Source organism: Elephas maximus, chromosome 3, assembly GCF_024166365.1.
Source record: "Elephas maximus indicus isolate mEleMax1 chromosome 3, mEleMax1 primary haplotype, whole genome shotgun sequence".
Classification (NCBI taxonomy): Eukaryota; Metazoa; Chordata; class Mammalia; order Proboscidea; family Elephantidae; genus Elephas; species Elephas maximus.
This window is the reverse complement of record NC_064821.1, coordinates 47,150,682-47,170,119: the sequence shown is the minus strand read 5'-3', so window position 1 is coordinate 47,170,119 and position 19,438 is coordinate 47,150,682. Positions and strand designations below refer to the sequence as shown.

The 19,438-nt window shown below is 42.2% G+C and overlaps 1 protein-coding gene across 5 annotated transcripts in view; it reads right to left on the bottom strand.

Moving 5' to 3' along the window:
• PER3 (period circadian regulator 3) overlaps positions 1–19,438 on the bottom strand; it is a 65,871-nt gene that overhangs the window by 2,895 nt on the left and 43,538 nt on the right. For 4 of the 5 annotated variants that reach the window (XM_049877805.1, XM_049877806.1, XM_049877808.1 and 1 more), the window contains 4 exons: positions 10,820–11,065; positions 9,315–10,012; positions 6,548–6,659; positions 292–475 (listed from right to left, as the gene is read on the bottom strand). In XM_049877805.1, the coding sequence (XP_049733762.1) occupies positions 292–475; positions 6,548–6,659; positions 9,315–10,012; positions 10,820–11,065 (1,240 nt within the window). The remainder of the gene's footprint in view (positions 1–291; positions 476–6,547; positions 6,660–9,314; positions 10,013–10,819; positions 11,066–19,438) is intronic. The other variant, XM_049877807.1, reaches the window with a different exon arrangement.

Genomic DNA, 19,438 nt, shown 5'->3' with positions numbered 1-19,438 from the left:
GTCTAAAAAGAAACGTTCTTTTGCTTGTGTGCCATCTTGCAGAGCACTGCTTTTGTTTTCTTGTCTCATGACATGCAACATGTTTGTTTAGTCTCAGTCTTAACATATGTGGTACCATCGCCATAACCCTTATAAAAAATCATCCTTCACTTGACTTCAAATGAATGAATTTTACAATGCATTTTCTACGTGCATGTATAAAAATATTTTAAACCCATTTTGCATTATAAATCACATAAGAACCCATAAAGAACTTCAAGTAAAGGTGAGCCTTCTAAAGTGCTTCCTTACCTCTCGGGCACCTGATACGTCATTAGAATGCGCTCAGGTGTCTGTTCTATCATTCTCCAGATGGACTCCTGGACGGAATTGGGAGCTGTCTCTTTTTTCTGTGCATCCTGGGTTATGTGCCCATTTTGGGAGATTTCAGAAGAGTAATCACTACTAGCAAAGTATATACTGCTGTCACTGCTTCCTATGAAGAATCATCAACAACAACCGATTAGGAAACACCTGTCAGGCACTCGTTTGCAAAGCTGGCCCAAGCACAAAAGCCAGCTGGTGGTCTTTCTCACCACTAAGCCTCCCAAGGAGAGCCTTTTAGTCCTTGATCTTCCCAGTATCTCCTTTTCTACCCAAGTGGCTCTCCTCTGAAGGCCACAACTTGTTCCTTATCACCACCCACAACTGCTCCACCACTAGCACCACTGCTCAATCACTAGCATCCCAGCCTCACTTGCTTCTTTGCTTGTTCACTTTTCCCACTACAAATCTCAGACTCCCAGGGCCTTATCCTTTCTTTACCTCCCTCATCTTTCAACTTAGAGTCCACATTGCTTCCTCTTGATAACGCTCTTTGCAATACCTTAGACTTCTTTTTCCCTCTGACTTTTCCCAACTACCAAAATGTCAACTCTGAAAAAGCCAGTTATGGACTTGGTTCTTACCTAAACCCAAGCAGCAAAAGGCATGCTAGAGAAAGCCACACCTAACAGGGTAGATGGTTCCACTACAAATTCATTGCCACCAACCCCAAAAGGGCCGTCCCCTGTCTTATCAGCTATTAAGAGAGGGCTGTTAAAATGTCCAACTATAATTGTGAAGCTTGTTTATTAGTGCTTACACATTTAGGATTCTTCTTTCCTCATGATGAATCGATCCCTTTATTATGAAATGTACACCTTCCTTTAAAATCAACTTTGTCTGATATCAGTGTAGCTACTCCAGCTTTGTTTTATTGTTTGCATGGTATATTTTCCCCCTTCTTTTAACTTATCTGTGTCTTTATATTTCAAGTTAAGTCTCTTATAACCAGCATGTACAGTAAAACCTGCCAGAGAAGGAAAACTAAAATATTTTCCATAAAACAAGTGACAGAAAGGAGGTAAGAACGCACCCGTCAAAGGCAGAAAGCTTGCAAGACCTGGAAAAACAAGGCAATCCCATCAAGTTCCGGCTCTCACATATTTCACTATAGTTAGTATTGCTTTTTTATCCACAAGACAGTCAAGCGGACAGAAAACCAGTTAAGACATAAGTTAAAGCAGGTCAACATTATCAAATATTACAGATTAAACTGTGTCCCCCTATACCTCTAGGTGTAATCCTATTTGGAAACAGAATATTCTTTGTTATGTTATTGAGGCCCTATCTCTGCAGGATGTGTTCTAAACATATCAAAAAAGCAGGTTAGACACAGAAGTAAGCACAGAAGGGGGTAAAAGAGATGCCATGTGAAGATCATCACAGAACCAAGGAACACTGGGTCTACAGAAGCCGAAAGAGACAAGGATCTTCTAGCAGAGTCGACAGAGAGCCTTCTCCTACAGCTGGTGCCCTGAATTCAGACTTCTAAGCTCTTAAAAAAAATTAAAAGAGAAAATAAATAATCTGTTCCTTAGAACCACTTGCCTGTGGTTCTGTTACAGCAGCACTATCAGACATCAACCAACGTGATCTAATTTTACATTTCCAGTACCTTCTATTCAACAACAGAACACACATCTCTTTTCAAGTGCCCACAAAAAATTCACCAAGATAGACCAAATTCTGAGCCATTAAATGAGTCTCAATAAATTAAAACACTCAAAGAATATTCTCTAGCTACAATGGGATTTAACTAGAAATTAAGAAATATATCTAGAAAAGTCTCCAAATATTAGGAAATTAAACAACACATGTCTATATAACCTATGGGTCAAAGAAGAAAGCAAAAGGGAAATTAGAAAATGTTTTGACCTGAATGAAAACACAGTTATGTTAAAAAATAAGGAGTGCAGGTAAAGCAGTACTTAGAAATTAATAGCATTAAATGTTTATACTGTCGTTGTTAGGTGCCATTGAGTCGGTTCCAACTCATAGCGACCCCAGATACAACAGAATGAAACACTGCCTGGTCCTGTGCCATCTTCACAACTTTTGTTATGCTTGAGCCCACTGTTGCAGCCACTGTGTCAACCCAACTTGTTGAGGGTCTTCCTCTCTTTCCCTGACCCTCTATTTTACTAAGCATCATGTCCTTCTCCAGAGACTGGTCCCTCCTGATAGCATGTCCAAAGTATGTTAGACAAAGTCTTGCCATCCTTGCTTCTAAGGAGTATTCCAGCTGTATTTCTTCCAAGACAGATTCGTTCCTTCTTCTGGCAGTCCATGGTATAGTCAATATTCTTCGTCAACACCATAATTCAAAGGCATCAATTCTTCTTTGGTCTTCCCTATTCATTGTCCAGCTTTTTCATGCATATGAGGCAGCTGAAAACACCATGCCTTGGGTCAAGTGTACCTTAGTCCTTAAAGTGACATCTTTGCTTTTTAACACTTTAAAGAGATCTTTTGCAGCAGACTGTCCAATGCAATGCACTGTTAGATTTCTTGATTACTGCTTTCATGAGTGTTGATTGCAGATCCAAGTTAAAATGAAATCCTTGACAACTTCAATCTTTTCTCCGTTTATCTTGATGTTGCTTATTGGTCCAGTTGTCAGGAGTTTTGTTTTCTTTATGTTGAGATGTAATCCATACTGAACGCCGCAGTCTTTGATCTTCATCAGTCAGTGCTTCAAGTTGTCTTCACTTTGTTCTGCTGCACAATGTTCCACTGTTATTCATAAGGTTTTCACTGGCTAACTTTTTCAGAAGTAGACTGCCGGGTCCTTCTTCCTAGTCTGTCTTATCCTGGAAGCTCAGCTGAAAACTGTCCACCATGGGTGACCCTGCTGGTATTTGAAATACTGGAGGCATAGCTTTCAGCATAACAGCAACACAGAAGCCATCACAGTATGACAAACTAACAGATGCATGGGGAAATGTTTATATTAGAGAAGAAAAAAGATCTCATATCAATAATCTAAGCTTCCATCTTAAGAAATAAGAAAAAGAACAGTAAATACAACCCAAAGTAAGCAAAAGAAAAATCACAACAAAGATTACAGCATAAATAAATAAAATAGAAAGCAAAAGGAAAAAAATCAATAAAACCAAAAGCAGGCTCTTTGAGAATAAAATTAATGATAAACATACAGCTAGATTAATCAGGAAATATTACTAATATCCAGGATAAGAGAGGGGAATCTTATGATAGATTTTACGCACATTAAAAGCATAATGGAAAAAAAGTGTAAGGGACTATTAAAAACAACTTTATGCCAATATATTGATTACAGATGAAATGCATGAGCTCCTTGAAAGATACAAATTACCAGAGATTACGCAAAAAGAAATAGAAAACCTGAGCAGACCTCTATCCATTAAAGAAATTAAAGTTGCTGTTAAAAACCTTCCCATAAAGAAAACTCCAGGCCCAGATGGTTTTACTGGTGAATTCTATCAAACATTTAAGGAAGAAATAATACCAATTCAATACAAACTCTTCCAGCAAACAGAAGAGGAAGGAACAACTCCCAACTCATTTTTTGAAGCCAGCATTATCCTGATAACAAAACCACACAAAAATATTACAAGAAAAGAAAACTATGGACCAATATTACTCATAACAGGCACAATAATCCTTAATAAAACACTAGGGAATAAAATTAAGCAATGTACAAAAAGGATAAAATAGCACGGCCAAGTGCCAAATTAGTATTTGAAAATTAATTAATTAATTCTCTATTAAAGAATAAGGGAGAAAAACTATATATGATCATTTCAACAGATGCTTAAAAACGCATCTTAGTAAACTAGGAATAGAAACACCATCCTCAATCTGACAAAAAGCATTTAAGGAAAATCTACACTTGATTTCCTAATTAATGGTGAAACAATGAATGCTTCCCCTTAAGACTGTGAATAAGGCAAGAACGTCTGTTTTACCACTTTTACTCAACAATGTACTAGGGGTTCAAGTCAGTTCACAAGGCAAGAAAAATAAAGGCGCACAGATTGGAAAAGAAAAAGTAAGAGTGTATTTGCAGACAACAAGATTGTCTATGTAACAAAGCTCTACAGAATCTACAAAAGAGCTATTAGAACTAATAAATAAGTTTGGCAATCCTGCATAATATAAGCTCAAAATATAAACTTCTACTGTATTTCTATATGTTAACAACAAAAAATTGGAAACTGAAATTTTAAAATGCCATTTGCCATACCATGAAAAAGTATGCAATTTTAGGAATAAATTTAACAAAATGTGTGTAAGATCTGTACACTAAAAACTATAAAACACTGCTGAGAAGAACCAAAGACCTACATAAATAGAGAAAAGTACCATGCTCATGGATTAAAACACTCAGTATTTTTAAGATGATTATTTTCTCCAAATTGATGTACAGAGTCAAATAATCAAAATTCCAACAGGCTTTTTTGTAGAAATTGACAAACTGATTCTATAATTTATATGGACAAAGGATCTAGAATATCCAAAATCATTTTGGGAAAAAAAAAAAAGTATTGAAGTTGGAGGACTTGCCCTACCAGACTTCAAGGCTTACTTGAGAGCCACAGTACAGAAGAGAGTGTAGTAGGAGCCTGAGCTAGCCATATCCGTCAATGGAACATAAGAGAGTTCAGAAACAGAACCCATATATTTATATTCCAAAAAGGTGCCAAGGTAATTCAACAGGAAAAGATTAATCTTTTCCACAAATTGTGCTAGAACAAGTGGCTATCTATATGCAAAAAAAAAAAAAAAAAGTATCTTGACCTTACCACACATAATATGCAAAAATTAACTCAAAATGGATCACAGACCTAGATATAAAAGCTAAAACTATAAAACTTCCATGAGAAAGCACAGGAGACCATCTTAGTGACTTTGGGTTAGGCAAAGATTTCTTACATAGGACATAAAAGCCACAATCTATAAAAGAAAAACAATTGATAAATTGAATTTCATTAAAATTTAGAACTTTTACTCTTCAAAAGGCACTATTAAACAAGTATTTGATAAAAGATTTGTATCCAGATAAAGAACTTGTATCCAGAACATATACAGAACTCTTACTACTCAATAACAATTTTTTTTTTAAACAGGCAAGAAATTTGAACAGGTACTCCACCAAAGAAGACATATGGATGGCAAATAAGTACATGAAAAGATAATCAACATCATTAGTGAATAAAAAACCCACTCATAGTGACCCCATAGGACAGACTACAACTGCCCTATAGAGTTTCCAAGGAATGCCTGGAGGATTCAAACTGCGGACCTTTTGGTTAACAGCTGTAGCACTTAACCACTACACCGCCGGGGTTTCCATTAGTGAACATGCAAATGCAAATTAAAAAAACCACAATGAGACATCACTACATGCCCACTGTATGGCTAAAATTAAAATAGCGGACAATATCTGTATTGGCTGAAATAGGCTTTAAGCTGGTCCTGTCCTATGTTGCTAATATAAATGAAAAATGGTACAGTCACTTTGAGTTCAGCAATTTCTTATAAAGTTAGACATACACTTAACATACGACTTAGCAATTTCATTATTATTCACCTGAGAGAAATGCGAACGTAAGTCTACAAAAAGACTCCTACTCAAATGTGCACAGCAGCATTATTGGTAATAGGACCAAATTGGACACAAGCCCAATACCCATCAAGTGGTGAGTGGACAGCCATTAAATGTAATGCTCAGCAATAAAAAGGAATAAACTACTAACGTGCACAGCAATAACCATGAAATCTCGGCTAACTGAAAGAATTCAGACCCAGAAGACTACATACTGTATGATTCAATCTGTATGAAATTACAGAAGAAGCAAAACTGAAGTGACAGAAAGCAAATGAATGTCTTCCAGGGCAGAGGACTGACTACAAGGGTCACAAGGAGACTTTTTGAGACGGCAGTGATGTCCCATAACGTCATTGTGGTGGTGGTTACGTGAATGTATATGTTTGTTTTGTACACCTAAAATTGGTGAATTTTATTGTACATAAATTATTATTATTATTATTATTATTTTTAAAATTATACCTCAATAGAGCTTGCAAAAAGAGAAGAAAAATACTTTACTCCCACACCAGTGCCAAACCAGAGAGTCCAAGTCCATTTTATAGTGACCCCCTGGCAACAGAGTTTGAAGAACTCGCTGTACCCATCCATTACCTGATGCTGCAGAATGGGTTCCAGAGGGAGAATTCTGGCGAAGTAACACAGTGGACAGTTCACTGGCTGGGCAACAGTTGTTGTTATTCCCACTGTTGCCTAGAACATGTTGCTACAAAGTAAGGACAGAAGAGAAGACAGTTTAAATCTTAACATCTCAAGCATCATATTACAAAATAACTTTGCAGATCAAAATGTTCACGTTAAACAGAATAAAATTTACATATAAAACTAAGAGGTAAAATTTTCAGCCTGTCCCCAGGAATGTTCTCAAGCTTCCTTTGTATCTAACGGTAAAGGCACTCCTGTTTTTTGAGCACCTACACATGTCATCTTCCAGCGCTATGTCAGACAATGTTTCCCTGTTATTTAATAAGGTTTTCACTGGCTAATTTCTCACTGGCTAAAGACCCCCAGGAACTTCTTCCTAGTCTGTCTTAGTCTGGAAGCGTAAGTATGGATAACACCTCAGTATAAAGAAAACAAAAATCTTCACAACTGGACCAAGAAGCAACATCGTGATAAATGGAAAAAAGGTTGAAGCGGTCAAGGATTTCATTTTACTTGGATCCACAATCAATACCCATGGAAGCAGCAGTCAAGAAATCAAATGATGCACTGCATTGGGTAAATCTGCTGCAAAAGACCTCTTTAAAGTGTTAAAAAGCAAAGAGGTCACTTTAAGGACTAAGGTGTGCCTCACCCAAGCCATGGTGTTTTCAACCTCCTCATACGCATGCAAAAGGTGGGCAATGACTGAAGAACTGATGCCTTTAAATTATGGTGTTAGCAAAGAATATTGAATATACCATGCATTGCCAAAAGAACCACCAAATCTGTCTTGGAAGAGGTACAGAGCCAGAATGCTCCTTAGAAGCCAGGATGGCGAGACTACATCCCACATACTTTGGGCATGTTATAAGGAAGGACCAGTCCCTGGAGCAGGACATCATGCTTGGTAAAGTAGAGGGTCAGCGAAATAGAGGAAGAGCCTCAACGAGATGGACTGACACAGTGGCTGCAACAATGGGCTCAAGCGTAACGATTTTAAGAGTGGCGCAGGACCGGGCAGTGCTTCGTTCTGTGGTACACAGGGTCGCTATGAGCCGGAACCGACTCAACAGCACCTAACAACAACACACATGCCAGACACCATACAGATGTGGGCTTTTTTTGGTTTTGTTTTGTCATTCATTAAGCAAATATATATTGAATATTTTCTATGTTCTAAGTGTTGTTCCAAACGTGAGGGATACAATAGTGAACAAAACAAAGTTCTAGTGATCCTGAAGTTTATATTGCAGTGGGGAGAGGTATAATATATTCCTTCATTTAACCCCATTTTATAAACCATGCAGCATTAATCTTCTCGTTTTTCAAATAAGGAAACAAAGGCAAAGAAAGGTTCAATAACTTGTCTAAGCCGGCCCCCCTAATAAGTGGCAGAGCTGGGATTTAAATCCAGTATCCTAGTCCACAGCCCTGCTTCCTCACTCCAATCACTGTGTGGCATTAGATTTTTAACAACCGTACTAATACCAGGCTTTCAAAGCAGAGCATACTTTTTTGATGTATATCATCAGAGTCTGGACATCTGTTAAAGGGGGGTGTTAAACCTCAAGGGAAAGACAGAAGAAGAGCTCTGTGTAAATATTCACATACCTCTTGGACCCTGTAATTAAATATAAGGAGTTCATATTCCAAAGTTTAACCTGGTAAATAAATCTGAGTATGTCTTTTTAAGTAAAGGGATGAAAAGCTAAAGGAACCTGACCAAAAAATTTTCATTTTTGGCAATGACACGTTAACTGTGAAACTATAAACAGCCTACTTTTTTGATAAGTCACACAGAGAGGATATCCTGCCTCTTCCCTGTTAGGACAATAGAGGCTCGCCCACTGTGGCAGAACACTGAGCCTCAGTGGGTCTTATAGCTATGGCTGAAGAAATTAAAATCTCTAAACTCCTGTTTAATCGATATGGGTTCTTCTCATCTTTCCAGACCATAACCGCAGTTGTAAGTAAGTAAATACACGCCATAGGAAATAAACACGTTAATACCTGGATATGAAATGTTAAAGGAAAAAAAAAAAAAAGGCCAGTTCACACAGAAAACCTGAAAGACAGGTATCTGTTATGGATTGAAGTATGTGTTAGAATCCCAACCCCTATACCTCTGGATGTGATCCCATTTGGGAAGAGGGTTTTCTTTGTTATGCTAATGAGGTCACATCAGTCTAGGGTGTGTCCTAATACTAATCACTTCTGAGTTATAAAATGAGCAGATTAGACACAAGGAGAAGCAAAAATGGGGCAAGACAGATGCACGTGAAGATTGCCAAGGAACTGAGGAAAGCTGGGACTACAGAAGCTGAAAGAGACAAGGATCTCCCCCCAGAGTGAACAAAGACAGCAAAACCCTTATAGTAGGTGACCTGAACTCAGACTCGTAGCCTCCTAAACTGTGAGAAAACAAATTTCCGTTCTTTAAAGATACCTGTTGAATTTCTGTTACAGTAGCACTAGGAAACTAAGGTTGTATATCTAAGAGACCAGGACGTAACAGATTCTCTCATGCTTGCTTTTGAAATGTAGTTAGGTAGCCATTTCCCACGCTCATCTTCAACAAGGCTTACGGCCCCAATCAGACAGTCACAGCGCAGATTTTCCTGAGACGCACCGTTCTGCCCAACGGGAGAGCCTCAGTTGTAACTAAAGGACCCGTGTTTACTTTCTCACATACGCGCTGAAAGTCAGCATCACTTACACACTCAGCTTCTGAGCAAACATCCCTTTTCATCTGATCTGGAGATTCAGAAGACCCAGGCATTTCCTCCTGAAGTAAGTCCAACTGCAGTGGTGAGCTGCTCCGGGAAGAAATAAAAGGATGTTCTTCACCATGTGTCTCCCATCTTTCCTCCACCCTCCTTTGGTTGGTGACTGAAGATGGTGGTTCCAGGCCTGGGGCCTCCGGTGACGAGGAGGGTGGTATTTCAGGAGAGCCTGCTGCTCCCAGGAGCGGGTAAGGAGAGAATGACGGCGGTAACAGGGGACAGGCAGGGGGCGCATGCAGAAAAACAGTCATGAACGTGTCCAAGTAAGGAGCAGGGAAGGCTGGGACAGACATCAGGCTGCCGGGTGGAGGAGGCCTGGGGAAACATGGCAGTGCAGGTCCTGAGGCTGCACATGCTTCCCGCAGAGAGGTCAGGGCTGGGAGGGGACACGCTGACGTGAGGTAAGGGGCCTGGCTGGGCATCACCACTGTGGACGGGAACGACAGGCCAGGGCTGTGTGGCAGGAAGTCCCTAGGAGGCCACCAGGGCTGTGCGTCCTGCACCCCTTCTCTGAAGTGAGGACAGACGTGGTCAGCACAGCGGTTGCTGTCTGAGGGCACAGGCAGCTTCTTCCGTTTGTGTTTCCCTTTCTTCCACCTAGCTGATTTGGTCTGCCTGGAAGTAGAATCTCCTGAAAGGATAAAGATGCAGGCATATTATGGAAAACTAAACTCCCCACCCCCCTTCAAAAAAAAGAGAAGAATGCCATGTACAGGTAACTATAAACAGATTAGGTCTCTGGGTGGTACAAACAGTTAAAACACTCAGCTGCTAACTGAAAGGCTGGTGGTTCAAGTCTGCCCAGAGGTGCCCCGGAAGAAAGGCCTGGTGATCCACTTCCAGAAAAACAGTCATTGTAAATCCTAGGGAACACAGTTCTATTCTGATATACATGAGGCTGCCGTAAGTTGGAGGCGATGCAACAGTAACTTTGTCTCACATACTGTGGACATGTTACCAGGAGGGACCAGTCCCTGGAGAAGGACATCATGCTTGGTGAAGTAGAGGGTCACCAAAGAAGAGGAAGACCCTCAACAAGATGGGTTGACACAGTGGTTGCAACAATGGGCTCAAACATAACAATGACTGTGAGGATGGCACAGGACCAGCCAGTGTTTCATTCTGTTGTACACAGGGTTGCAGTGAGTCGGAACTGACTTGCCGCCACCTAATAACAACAACATAAATAGATCACAAAGGGATAAACGATTTGCGAAGAGTACCTATGTCTGCTACAGGGATGGTGAAAAAGAAGCCCTAAAACAAGGACCAAGACCCTGGATAAAAGCTGTTGCTATAAAGTACACTTACTTCAGCACGTCTCAACCAGTTTCTTACAAGCGAAACTCCCATTCTTGGCTGCTCATCTCCCAGTGCATTTGAGATTTGTAAAACTGACAGGCAGATAACGAAACATTTTAAAAATGTGGGTAACTACCTTGAACATGTGAGTATTTTGCTTTGCTTGTGCTTTCTTGCTGAAGGTAAGAGCTGTAGGGTGAGGACAGGATCTTTTCACGGAATTTATCGACATAATTCTGTTCTTCCTTTTGCGTGTGGGCTGATAAGACAGCCTTTGTGAGCCCCACGTGTTTAAATCCTTCTGAGGTCAGTGAAGCTGCCTGTGGGTTCAGGGTCCAGGGCTCGAATGCCAGAGTCGCTTCCTCTGCTGCAGTCAATTCTGCTGAGGTGGAAGAAGAAGGCTTTAATTTTAGTTTTTTTACCAAATCCTTGTACTTACTTATTTTTGACAGTTTAAATGCCTTTCAATGAATTTAACAAACATCATGATGGCAACTGGAATATAAAAAATGTCATTAGCTTAGCATTTACATTCATTTTATTTTTCTGCCTTTCTCTATACTTCTTGTACATGTGTATACGCTTTACAGAGTTATAATAATCGGTACACATATATTTAATTAAATCTTGCTTTTGTTACAGACACTTTTCTATCTCCCTAAACTCTTCAAAATTTTTGTTTCGTCTTTGAGTTTAATTTCTAATAGGTAACATGTTCACATGGTTAAAAAACCAACAAGTATTAAGTAGGTATTTATTAAATTTGCCCCATCCTCGTCTATCAGCTGCCTAGTTCTCATTCGCTCCCCCTACAGAAATCTATTACTTTTATTTGCTTATACGCCTTCTAATTTCTCTGCCTACATAAACAAGCATGGACATAGATTCTTCTCCCTCTGCCGTTTCATCCCAGAGATATACTATATGTACACTAGTCTGCACCTTGTACTTTTCATTTAACAACACCCCTTGGAGAACTTGATCAGTACACAGACAACTGTCGCAGGCTTTTCTACACTGCAGATGATTCCATTTTATGTACATGCCATAATTTATCAAAGTAAGCAGGTGAGACGTGGTTTAACAGTGCCTTTCAGTATTATAAGCACTGCTACAATAAATGTTTCATAAATACTTTTAATGAAAAATACCAATTTTGGAACAGTGGGATACAGACCACAAATTCGCATAAAAAGACCAGACTTAATGGTCTAAGACAAGAAGGACCCCGGGGACCATGGTCTGCCTTCTGTTAGCCCAAGACAGTAACCATTCCCAAAGCCAACTCTCCAGATAAGGATTGGACTACATGACAGAAAATGATACTGGTGAGGAGTGAGTTTCTTGGCTCAAGTAGACACACGAGATTATGTGGGCAGCTCCTGTCTGGAGGCGAGATAATGAAGCAGGAAATCATGAAAGGGTTATTATGGGTTATTAACCATCCCATAATAGTTGTTTTTCAGAAAAGTCTACTCTTGCTATATTCTTATTACAACTTTTACAGCACTTCACCATAACTGGTCGAATCCCCAGGTTTCTTGTCTTCTCTTGGCAGGGGGCCGAGGCACAGGCACCCTGACTCCAAATCTACCTGCTATATCACCTTCCTGGGGTGGCAGTAGCGAGCCACTGCCATTTTTTCAGGGCTGTGTGCAGTATTTTTAGAGCCGTGCGCAAAAACTCATTCACTAAAATTATGCGGACTGAGCATGCATCACAAGACTGAAGATCCTCCCCTCACTGTTCATGCATATGTACGTCACTCCCTATAAAAGGAGCAAACCTGCCTCGGTTCAGGGAGCTGGCAGCCTTAAGTCACAAGACCCTGCCTGTCTCCCAGTTTGCAAAGTGCGAATAAACCTTTCTGTTCTTCCAACCCTGTGTCTGGCTGACTTCGATTCACTAGTCTGCTTGACAAAAACCCATTAGTTGACAGCTTCATTTGGCACCCCAGATGGGACACAGCAGAGACTCCAGCTCAGGGTAAGTTAGGTCCTGAAATCTCCGAAGGGTGCCCTCGGCTCTCCACTGGGTCGGGAGGACTTTCCGGGTGGTATCAACCCCGGACCAGACAACCCATGAGTCCCCTCTTGGAGAACAGAAATGTTCTAACAGCACTGTGAAAACAGGTACCTATTTTAAGTTTCATTTTGGAGTAGCTACTAGGTGGTGGATTATGTCTTTGGTAACGGGTGTTATTGAGCCTTGTGGTGATCTCGCTGTATCCTGGGGCTGACCCCCCACGTGCATGAGGGAACAGGTCTCCATCTGGTCTTCTGTCTTGATGGCTGCATGTTTTTTTGGTTGGGATCTGGTTATGGGATCTGGTTAATTGTCTTTGTGTCTTGGGCCCTGGTCTGTCTCGTGTGTTAGCTAGGAAGACCCGACTGGCTCAAGTCCAGGACCCTCCCCTGCACGGGACAGTTTTCTCTCTCACTCTTTCACTTCTTAGGAGTGTACTGAAACATTCTTTCTAATTTTAGATACTACATCTTACGTAAGACACTAACTTAGCTGGAGAAAATACACTCTTTACAAACACTGGCTTTGAAAGGTGTGCTACTTGAACTGCACCATCTGAGATTATTTATCAAGGTAACCAAGCTCTGTACCTCTGTACAGCCAGGGCCTCCTGAATACATCCTTCCCCTGGCCAACTAATTAGAAGCAATAAGATCTATAAACAAGTTGGGTGCTGGTCAGTCCACCCCTAAACCATTTCTGTTAGAGTACATCTTGACCCACTGGCATTTTTTTTTAAACTGGTGACACCAGGAAGAAGCACGTGAGGTTCCTCTGTGGCACAGCTTGGCCTCAATATAACTTAAAAGATCAGGAAAAGTGGCTGGCTGAGAAAAGTCTGAATTATAATACCATTTTACAATTAGATTGGTTTTGTAAGAAAACCCACGAGTGGGATGAAGTGCTTTATGTTCAAATGTTCATTGCTCTGTATCATATTCAGGGATTACAACAGCAATACAAATTAATGGTTCAGGTTAATCAGAAGTCTAAACAAGTTCTCAAGGCAGAAGAGTCCGAGGTTGTGGTGGGACTGCCACCCCCATATAATGCTGTTTACCCTCAGATTCCCCAAGTGGTTCCTGCTGACCCTGGCCCCAGGGCCTCAGGAGCGGCCCCTGCCGATTCTGGGACCTCAGGAATGAGAATGGTCTCCCCACCTCACACCCGCAGTGGTGCTACATTTGGCCAGAGACAGTCCATTTCCGCAACTAGCCAGAGTACTGACACGGAAGGTGAGCCAGAAGTGGGCCAATTCCTTTTAAGAGAGGCACTGACCTCAACAGGAGCGGATAGGAGAATTAAGAACATTTTGGTGCATGTCCTCTTCACCACTTCAGATTTGTTTAACTGGAAAAATAATCTCCCGACATACCATCAGGATCCTCAAAAGATGCACGACATGTTTTCAGCCATCTTTAACACCCATCAGCCCACCTGGACAGAATGCCAGTCCCTGGTGGAAGCTCTTCTCTGTTCCGAAGAGAGGAGAATGGTCTTGGAAACAGCTAGACAATTTGCTGATAAGTAACATAATGAAGACCCCCAAAATCCTGACGAACTGCCAGCCAAGAATGCAGTCCCTAGAGTTGATCCAGAGTGGGACTACTATTTGAAGGAGGGCCATCAGCTGGCTGAGACATTAGAGAAACTGCTTACTTGAAGGCCTTAAAACTGGGGTACAAAAACAGAAAAACCTCTCAAAAATTTATGAAGTAATTCAGGGACCTGAAGAAAACCCCTCTGAGTTTCTTGTAAGAATTTTTCAGGCCTTCTGGAGATCCTGAAGCTAATGAAAATCAACGAATGGTTAGTATCGTCCTCATAAGACAAAGCTCTACAGATATCTACAAAAAACACCAGAAATTGGATGGAAGACCAGGTATGCCTATCTCTCAATTAGTTGAAATAGCCTTTAAAATTTTTAATAATAGAGACCAGGAACAAGAACAAAAAGAAACCCACCGAACAAGACAACAGGCTACCCTGCTTGCAGCAGCCTTAACTGAGAAATCATTCCCCTCACAACATCAACCAGAATCGAGAGTGGAAAAAACCCTGCCAGCAGAACTTTGGCCCCCTGAAAAGGGACCAATGCGCCTGCTGTCAGAAAGAGGGACACTGGAAAAAATGCCCCGAATGAGGTCGGCGAGACCCCCAACCATGAAGGAGCCCGGGGCTTCCCACAGATTGCCTCCAGCGGGAGAGACTGTCACCATCTACCCAGAAGAGCCCCAGGTTAACCTAACAATAGAGGAAAGGCCAATACAATTCCTCTTACCACTGGGGCCACTCACTTGGTTTTAAATGATCCCCTTACCTTACCCCTGACAGCCAAAAAAACTCCAACTGTCAGTATGTATTTTAAGAACTTTTTAAAGCCGGCTATATACACGACTGGGAGCTCCACTCTCACTCATCAATTCCTGTACATACCAGAATGCCTGACCCCCTTACTGGGACGAAATTTCTCTCTCCAAATTAGGGGCCAGTATCTCCTTTTATGAAACTGAAAACCCAGTTATCCAAATCAAGGTTTCAGCCGAAGAGGGCTGGCAGTTAAAAGCAGTTCTCCTGTCCCAGAGGATAGAAGACGCCTTCCAAATACTGGAACATATCCTACAAGCAGTAGGCCCCATTGTATGGGCTAGTAGAGAGTCTGGGAGAGCAATATCCACAGCCCCGGTGGTAATCAAACTAAAGGAAGGGGCCGAGACTCCCAATCTAAAGCAGTACCCCATGAGAAGAGAGGCTCGAGAGGGACTTCAGAAACTGGTAACCTGATTCTTGAAAATGGGACTGCTCCAACCATGCCAGTCAGAGTACAAGACACCCATCCTGCCAGTAAAGAAACCCAATGGAGAATACAGGATAGTACAGGACCTGAGAGAGCTATCAACCAAATCATAAGTGATATCCACCCAGTTGTCTCAAACCCCACTACCTTGCTAGCTATAATACCTAGAGACTGTAACTACTACTCTGCGCTTGATTTAAAAGATGTGTTTTTCTGCATCCCCATTGCCCCCAAATCTCAGGCACTGTTTGCCTTTTAGTGGAAAGACTACAACGCAGGACACAAGTCTCAATTAACTTAGACTGTAGCGCCCCCACCTCCCCGCCAGGGATTTAAAAACATGCCAACCACCTTTGGCAAAGCACTCAGGATCTCCAGGGCCTCAAATTAGAGGAGGGCGTCCTGCTCCAATATGTTGACGATCTTCTCATCGCCAGTAAAAGGCGTAAAGCCTCCAACCAAAATACTGTTAAGACTTCGAAATCTCCTGGCCTGATTAAAACATAAAGGCTTGAAAGAAAAAGCCCAGATATCCCAGCTACAAGTCCAATATGTGGGATTCCTCATATCACAAGAACTTGAACCTTGTCACCCGCATGTGAAGATGTTGTTTGTGCTACCCGAAAACCATCCATCAGACAGAAACTTAAGAGATTTTTAGGTATGGCTGGGTTTTGCAAACTCTGGATTCCAAACTTTGACCCAGTTGATAGCAAAACCCCTTTACGAAGCTATGAAGGTGGGGGATGGAGACCCATTCATTTTGTTTCCTAGCTTTCAACAGGCCTTCAAAAAAGATAAAGGCTGCATTATTAAAGGCCCCCGCTTTAGGCCTCCCTGACCTGGAAAAGCCTTTCCATCTCTACACCCATGAACGCAAAGGGACGGCCCTGAAAGTCCTTACCCACGGTCTGGGGCCTCATCAGAGACCCGTAGGATACTTCTCCAAGCAACTGGACTTTCCTGCACAGGGACAGCACTGGAGCATTGGGCCCACACCCGGCCATTGCCAGCAGATGACCCAGCACAAAGCAACAGTTGAAACAGCAGGGAAAAAAGAAAAAAAAAAAAAAGGGTAAAAAGCCCTTCAAGATAGCTTGTGTTGAGTGACCTTGAAGAGACCTCAGAGGCCCTCTCTGGAATTCTTTGCTAGCTGCCCCTGCCAAGATAACCAAGCAGCAACATAGCTGCAGCAGCAATACTACAGGAAAAGCTAAAATAGGAGGGCCCACCTCCATGTTACCAGGCAGCTGGGCTGGACCCATGTTTCCGCTCAGTGTGGTGGAGGCGTGGCCCCAACAAATGACGGAGGGCTCTGCCAACTCTTCCCAGATCTTCTTTCAGAATAATTAAGACTAAAGATTAAGCCCAGGTCCCTCTGTCACCAGAGAGGGCCAAAGGCCTTATGTTACAATTAAAATTGAATGAGGTGAACTTTGGGGTCTGAGGTCACTATCATTGAGACACTTACCCCAGCCAGAGTATGGATGAGTCTCTTTGGGGCCCCTACAAATCCTTATTGTATGTACTGATGAAGTTGATGTACTAAGACACACCTTTGTAGACTTTTGCCTCCAAGTCCTGACGAATTGCTACAGTTAGGGCCATTTTTAGAGGGACACATGGAAACAGTAATGTGGGCTGTAGCTAATAGCCTGGTCATCCCATCTGGACACTGACAACCCTGACTGACATATAAAACAAGCCCCTATGGAAATGAGACATCTAGACAAAAAAAACCAAAACAAACAAACAAAAGAACCAAAATCATTTCTGCCCCTGAAAAGCTTTTGTTACTTGTGTAGATAGTCATCAAAAAAGCCCCTGTGCTGACAGTGAAGAACAACCAATGAGCAGACTGGTCTTACCAGCTGACCAGAGAAGCTGAAAGATTTTCTACTCCAGAACAAAGAGATGTGCAACCGACTACCTCCTGGACTTAAGAGAGGACAGTCCGTAAAGATTCACACACCATCCGAGACTGGGCCTACATGCATGGACTGCCACTGTCAGAAGCACCAGACAACACAAAAAAGGCTGACCTGCCTACAAGACGCTGGCCAAGGCTAAAACCTGCGCAGGGACCGATTCCAGAGCCAACAGGCCAGGGCGTTCCAGGTGGGTAAATCATATCGGGGCCTTTTACCCTACACAGAGGCTTCCACTGGATCTTAAATAAACTCTTCACATTCTTTATCGCCCCAAACCATAGGGACAATTGAGCACTTCAACAGACAGGTTTAAATGGCTGATGAGAGGGGACAAGACAACCCCACCCTAGACCATGCATCTCAGGCAAGCAGTCTGGCGTCTCAATGCAGCAAAGCCAAAACCAAACCAAACCCACTGCCATTGAGTTGATTATGAATCACAGCAACCCTGTAGGACAGAGGAGAACTGCCCCATAGAGTTTCCAAGGTGCACCTGATGGATTCGAACTGCCAACCTTTTGGTTAGCAGCAATTCCCTACAATGACATTTCTTACTTGTGCTGTATGTTTGATCTGTCTTTTCTATAAAACGTATTTCTTTGATATACAATTGTTCCTGACAAAAGATCTGAGTTCCCACAGAGGTCACTGCCTGAAGACTAGGACAGAGAGCCTGGGTGGCTATACCCAGACAACGCTCACCTCAAGTGCCATGGAACAAATAAGAGAAGCGTCAGACACTTATCATTTTGTACTCGACTTGGCTAATGCTTTCTCTAACATCCCTGTACACCCAGACAGCCAAGACCAGTTTGCTTTCAGTTGAGAGGCTAGAGAGTGGGCCTTCACCGTGCTCCCATAAGAGTACCTGCACAGCCCCACCACATGCCATAGCATGGTTGCTCATGCGATAGACTCCCCCTATGAGGTGGCCATATTCCACTACGTTGATGATGTCATGCTGACCTGTGACTCATTTGCTTCTTTCCAGGCTGCAGCTGGTAAGATAGTCACACATCTCCAGTTGCAGGGATGGGCAGTGGACTAGAAAAAATACAGGGTCCTAGCTTGTCAGTCAAGTACTTGGGTGTTATCTGGTAGGGTAAGACGCGAGTGATGCCTGAAGCAGTGATAAGGTCCAAGCCTACCCCCGCCCAGAAACTATAAAGCAACCACAGGCATTTGTCAGGCTCCTAGGATATTGGCGCCCCTTCATGAGTCGGAATCGACTCAACAGCACCGGGTTTTCTGGGTTCATACCCCATTCAGCCCACACCCTGTGGCCCCCAGGAAGGTTAGTGAAGAAAAAAAGTGAGACTGAAAGCAACAGAAACAAAAAGACTGGATAAAAAAGTGATACAGGGGGCTAGAGGAAAAGAAAATGAGTGAGAGAGAGAGAGACAAAGAAAAAAAAAGATCAGTGAAAGAGAAAGAGGGACGGTGAGGCTGGGCAGAGTTCTAAAAAGTGAGGGTGTGAGAAAAAGAGAGAGCTCATAAGAAAAGAGACACAGAGACACAGAGAATGTAAAAAAAGGAACAGCATGAGACTGAGAAACAAAAGAGGGGGAGGCCAAGATATCTGGTGGGCAGTGCAGGAGGCACTCTTTCCCGGCCCTCTAGCTGCTATCCTTCTAATTCTGATTTTTGAACCTCGTCTCCTCAAGCTTCTGATAAAGTTGGTATCCACTAAAAAAAAAAAAAAAAAAGGTTACAACAACTCCAAGATGATGCAGGGTCTCCAGCCCATTCCTGCTAGTGAGGCCGCCTGCCCTTACAGGTCTTTAAAACAGGCAGACAGACATTTTTACTCAGTGAAACAAGCCAGTGCGTCTTGACAGCCTGAAAAAAATGATAAAAGTAAGACCTTTGCCCCTATTCCCTTTAAGATGAAAGGGACCCATATTAGAGGAGGGAATGAAGCAGGCAGTCATGAAAGGGTTATTAAGGGTTATTGCTGTTCTTGTTGTTGTTAGAACCGTGGAGTCGGTTCTGACTCACAGTG